This window comes from Rhinolophus ferrumequinum, chromosome 6 (genome assembly GCF_004115265.2).
Source record: "Rhinolophus ferrumequinum isolate MPI-CBG mRhiFer1 chromosome 6, mRhiFer1_v1.p, whole genome shotgun sequence".
NCBI classification, from domain to species: domain Eukaryota; kingdom Metazoa; phylum Chordata; class Mammalia; order Chiroptera; family Rhinolophidae; genus Rhinolophus; species Rhinolophus ferrumequinum.
Genome location: NC_046289.1, coordinates 79,798,236 through 79,803,269, shown reverse-complemented (window position 1 = coordinate 79,803,269; position 5,034 = coordinate 79,798,236). Strand labels below are relative to the sequence as shown.

At 43.9% G+C, this 5,034-nt stretch overlaps 1 protein-coding gene across 1 annotated transcript; it reads right to left on the bottom strand.

Annotated features, from left to right (window-relative positions):
- Positions 1–955: 955 nt before the first annotated feature.
- LOC117023004 (eukaryotic translation initiation factor 1-like) lies at positions 956–4,151 on the bottom strand. The gene is made up of 2 exons (XM_033107383.1): positions 4,020–4,151; positions 956–1,186 (listed from the first exon to the last, which is right to left on the bottom strand). Exons 1-2 carry the CDS (start codon positions 4,149–4,151, stop codon positions 956–958), a joined length of 363 nt encoding a protein of 120 aa, XP_032963274.1.
- Positions 4,152–5,034: the final 883 nt, after the last annotated feature.

Sequence of the window (5,034 nt, the reverse complement as noted above, 5' to 3'; positions counted from 1 at the left end):
TTCCCTGTCCCTTTACTTTTAGTCTGTGTGTATCTTTCAATCTGAAGTGGGTCGCTTATAGGCAGCATATGTACTGGTCTTGCTTTTTAAATCATTCACCCACCCTATGTCTTTTCTTTTTCCTTCTGAAAACAAGTTTTATTTAAATAAGGATTTAAAAATATTACATAACATTAAAACTAAAGGGGAAAAAAACCAACAACTCCAAATCAGTTGATTTCACATAGCATTGGGCAGCTATTGCTAGTAAGTTGCAAGCTCTACCACTAGCTACATGACTGACATATCAGTTTGAAATGCATTCCCTTGTGAAAAGTTCAACTCTGGTAGAAAGTTGGCCTCAAATTTTGGTGTTTGGACAACGATTAGCTAGGATATGACTCGTCCAAAAGAACTTGGTGGCAAGCCAGATGTCCTATCACCTCACTGGAGGGAACGTGGCTGCTTTAAGCTCCACCCACCAGATCAGGTAGGAGACACCAAGGGATCTATGACCACCAAAGACTCCCTCTAGTGGTACAGCTGTGGTTGCTGCCTTACCCGAGACCCCATCCTCTTTCCTCTCAGCTTCACAGAAGGCTGTTCAGGTGGTGACATTCTCTTAGGGCAGGGAACACTGTAGAGGGAGAGCCAAGAAGCTTCTGGCCAGATATAGCCGTCTCTGATCTTGGGGCTCTGGGCTTGGCTGAAACATCACATTGTTACTTTGTTTCAGGCTGGACACTGCCAGGGGCCTACTACTTGACCTATTTAAATAAGGGACTTCAAGACTAGACAGGATGGCTCTTTTCAGTTTATTGCATGAAGGAGTTAAACAGTAGTTCAAGTTAAAAGTGGACCCCAAATGGTTAATATTTACAAGCTATGAGATTTTTAAACTTGTGACAAGGGACAGAAGGGAAATTCTACTCATTGCAAGGAAATACTTACTTAAGCTTCAGTGAGCCAAAAGCACTTAAAAACCATGAACCTTCAGTTGGTCGTCCTTGGCCAGTCCAGTATTTATGAAGAAGTGGCATATGGTCTTGCATTGGTCACCCTGAAGCTGCATTACTTCTCCATATTCTGGATGCTCAATTACAGTACCATTGCAGGTAAATTTCTTCTTAAATGCTTTTACTAGTTCCTTTTTATCAAAATTATCAGTGATCCGTTGGACAGTAGTAAGGGTCTTCCTGCTCTTTCTCTGCTGATTTTTTCTTTTTAAAATTAGTTTCAGGTGTACAAAGCAACATAATAGACATTCAAACCCCTCATAAAATGATAACCCAGCCCCCCAAGCTACTATCCCTCTGACATCTTATGTAGCTGTTATAATACCATCCACTACTTTCCCTATGTTGTACTCCACATCCCATGACTACATATACCTATATGTTTAGTTAGAGTTGACATTCAATATTATTCTACTTCAGCTTCAGGTGTAGAGCACAGTGATCAGGCATCTACATAGTCTATGACGTGATCCCCCTGATAAGTCCAGTGCCCATCTGGCACCTTACATGATCTTTACAACATTGTTGATTATATTCCCCATACTCTATTAACTACCAATTTGTATTTCTTCATGCCTTCACCTTTTTCACCCTGCCCCCAACCCCATTCCCATCTATCACCCTGATAGATCTAGCACCTATCTGGCACCATACGTAGTTATGACAGTATTACTGACTATATTCCTTATGCTATACCCTACATCCCCATGACTACTGTATAACAACCAACTTGTACTTCTTAATCCCTTCCCCTTTCACCCATCCTTAACCTCTCTCCCATCTTAAAGAAGTCCCTCTAAGATTCCTTGTAATACTGGTTTGGTGGTGATGAACTCCTTCAGCCTTTTCTTTTCTGGGAAGCTCCTTATTTGTCCTTCAATTCTAAATGACAAACTGCTGGGTAGAGTAATCTTGGTTGTATGTCATTGCTTTTCATCACTTGGAATATTTCCTGGCAATCCCTTCTGGCCTGCAAAGTTTCTGTTGAGAAATCAGCTGATAGTCTTATGGGGGCTCCCTTGTAGGTAACTAACTGCTTTTCTCTTGCTGCTTTTAAGATTTTCTCTTTGTATTTAACCTTTGGTATTTTAATTTAATTATTGGCCTCTTTGGATTTGTCTTGTTTGGGACTCTCTGTGCTTTCTGGGCTTCACCAGGTTAGGGAAGTTTTCTTCAAATCGGTTTTCTTCAAATAGGTTTTCAACTCCTTGCTCTCTCTCTTCTCCTTCTGGTACCCCTACAATGTGAATGTTGGTATGCTTGATATTGTCCTGGAGTCCACTTAAACTTTCCTCAATTTTTTTGGATCTTTTTTTCCTTTTTGCTGTTCTGGTTGGGTATTATCTGCTACCTTATCTTCTACATTGCTGACTGGATCCTCTGCTTCATCTAATCTACTGTTGATTTCCTGTAATATATTCTTCATTTCTGTTATTGTATCTTTATTTCTGACTGGTTCTTTTTTATGGTTTTCATATCCATTTTTATGCTTCCTATCTCTCTGTTGAAGTTCTCCCTGAGATCATTGAGCATTCTTATAACCAGTGTTTGGAACTCTGGATCTGATAGATTGCTTATCTCTGTTTGGCTTAGCTCTTTTTCTGGAGCTTTGTTCTGTTCTTTTATTTGTGACATGTTTCTTTGTGATTGTTTCTACATATTAGGTAGAGCTGCTATGTCTCCCGGTCTTAGTAGAGTGAACTTATGTAGTAGCTGTGTTGTGAGATTCAGTGGTGCAGTCTTCCTGGTCACCTGAGCCATGCGCTCCAGGAACGTCCCTTGTGTGGGTTCTGTGTGCCCAACTCTTGTAGTTCAGCCTTGATAATTGCACATCAATGAGAGGAACTGACCTTTGGGCTCACTGGTTGTAAGGACTGGCCTTGACTACAGTGGAAGAGTTGTTGTGCAGGGGCTGATCCTATAGAGCAGGATGTGCCTCAGCAGGATTCTGGTGCCTGCCCAATTCTCCCCTTGGGTGTGTCGTACTTGGAGACAGCTAGGTGATGCACCAGCTCATTTTTGGAGGGGATCTGCTGTAGGTCTACTTCAGCCACAGCCCATGCCCCACCCAGGGCCACCTGGCAGGACCCAGAAAGAAATCCACAGATGGCTGCCACCCATGCTGTGCTTGGAAGCGCCTTGAGAGACCAAGCCGTGAACCATGGCCGGCTGCTGCTAGTACTGGCTTAGGGCTGCTCAGCCAGAGGTACAGGACCTGCTCAAGCTAGATGCTGCTTGTCTGAGTTCCGCGAACCTTTGAGAGACCCTAGGAGTCTGCAGCTTGAGCCAAGGCAGGCAGTCTGTATGAAAAAACCACTGAAAGCAGCCTGGGTGTGCCCAACAGTTGGGCAAGGCTGGGTCTTGAATTGCTGGGGTGGGGTGAACTAATGGTGGAAGCTCAGAAATGGCAGCTGTGTTCACACGCTGAGAAGGGGGAGGGCTCTGCAAAGAACCAATGGCCTCTGTCAGCTCCCCCCCAACTGTCCAGGAGAAAGCCGCCTCTCCAGCCCCCGTCCCAAGCCAGACAACTCAATTCCCCAGGATTTGTCTCTGCTGCCTTTCCAGCTGCTGCCCCAGCGCTGGAGCTCAGAGTGAGTGATTCCGTTGGTGGGTAAGTCCGCGTGGTCCCTTTAAGAGGAGCGCCTGGGAGTGCCGCTGAATTCATTCTCACTCAGTCACAATCTCTGATGGTTTTCACAACCAAAATTCATGGAGACCTCTCTCCCTTTGCACTGGAACCCCGGGCTGGGGTGGGGCTGGACTCTCCCTCTCCTTCAAGAGATCGGGGTGACCACCACAGCTGAAATAGTCCTCCTGATCTTTAATAGTCACATGCGGGTGTGGGACCAGCCCGTTCAGCGTCTCTTCTCCTCCTCCCAGACTGGAGGTGGCTTCTTCTGCAAGTCTTTAGTTGAAAGGCTTCAGCCCAGCTTGATTTTAGGCGATTCTCAATAATGGTTGTTTTGTGGATTAGTTATAATTTTGATGTCGTTGTGGGAAGAGGTAAACACAGCGTTTACCTACTGCGCCCTCTTGGTTGTCCATCTGTTGAATTCTTATATGGGTATAATCTTCAGTGCCAGTAGGATGCAGATCATCACCCTTACTTGCATCAGCAAAGGGGTTGAAAGAGTGGAGGTTCTGGATAGCGGACATACCATTCGATTTCTTTTCCTCAGTGGAAATCTATAGAAAGTGATGGTGAGAGGTGGACAGGGGGGATGGAGCATCAGGAAGCAAAGAGGCTGAAGGTGGGGGGGCTGCTGAATCCTCAGTGGCAGCTCTGTGAATGGGGCCCACCCTATGTCTTTTGTTTGGAGCATTTAATCCATTTACATTTATTTTATTTATTTATTTTTTAAAGATTTTATTGGGGAAAAGGAACAGGACTTTATTGGGGAAGAGTGTGTACTTCCAGGACTTTTTTCCAAGTCAAGTTGTTGTCCTTTCAGTCTTAGTTGTGGAGGGCGCAGCTCAGCTCCAGGTCCAGTTGCCGTTGTTAGTTGCAGGGGGCACAGCCCACCATCCCTTGTGGGAGTCGAGGAATCGAACTGCCAACCTTGTGGTTGAGAGCCCACTGGCCCATGTGGGAATTGAACCGGAAGCCTTTGGAATTAGGAGCATGGAGCTCCAACCGCCTGAGCCACTGGGGCGGCCCTAATCCATTTGCATTTAAAGGAATTATTGATAGATATGTAGTTATTGCCATTTTCTTAATTGTTTTCTGGTTATTTTTGTAATCCTCTGTTCCTTATTCTCTTGTATGTTGATGACTTGCTGTAGTGTTATGTTTGGATCCCTTTGTCTTTATTCTTATATTCCTGTATATGTCTTATAGATTTTGGGTTTATGGTTACCATGCACTTCATATATACCAAACTGTAGCTGTCTTAAATATTTTAAGTTAATGGTCACTGAAATTTGAACACATTCTAAAATCAATACAATTTTTACTCACCCCTCCACATTTATGTTTTTGTCATATTTTAAACTCCTTTTGTGGGTATCTGTGTGTATCCCTTAATTTATTGTTGTAATT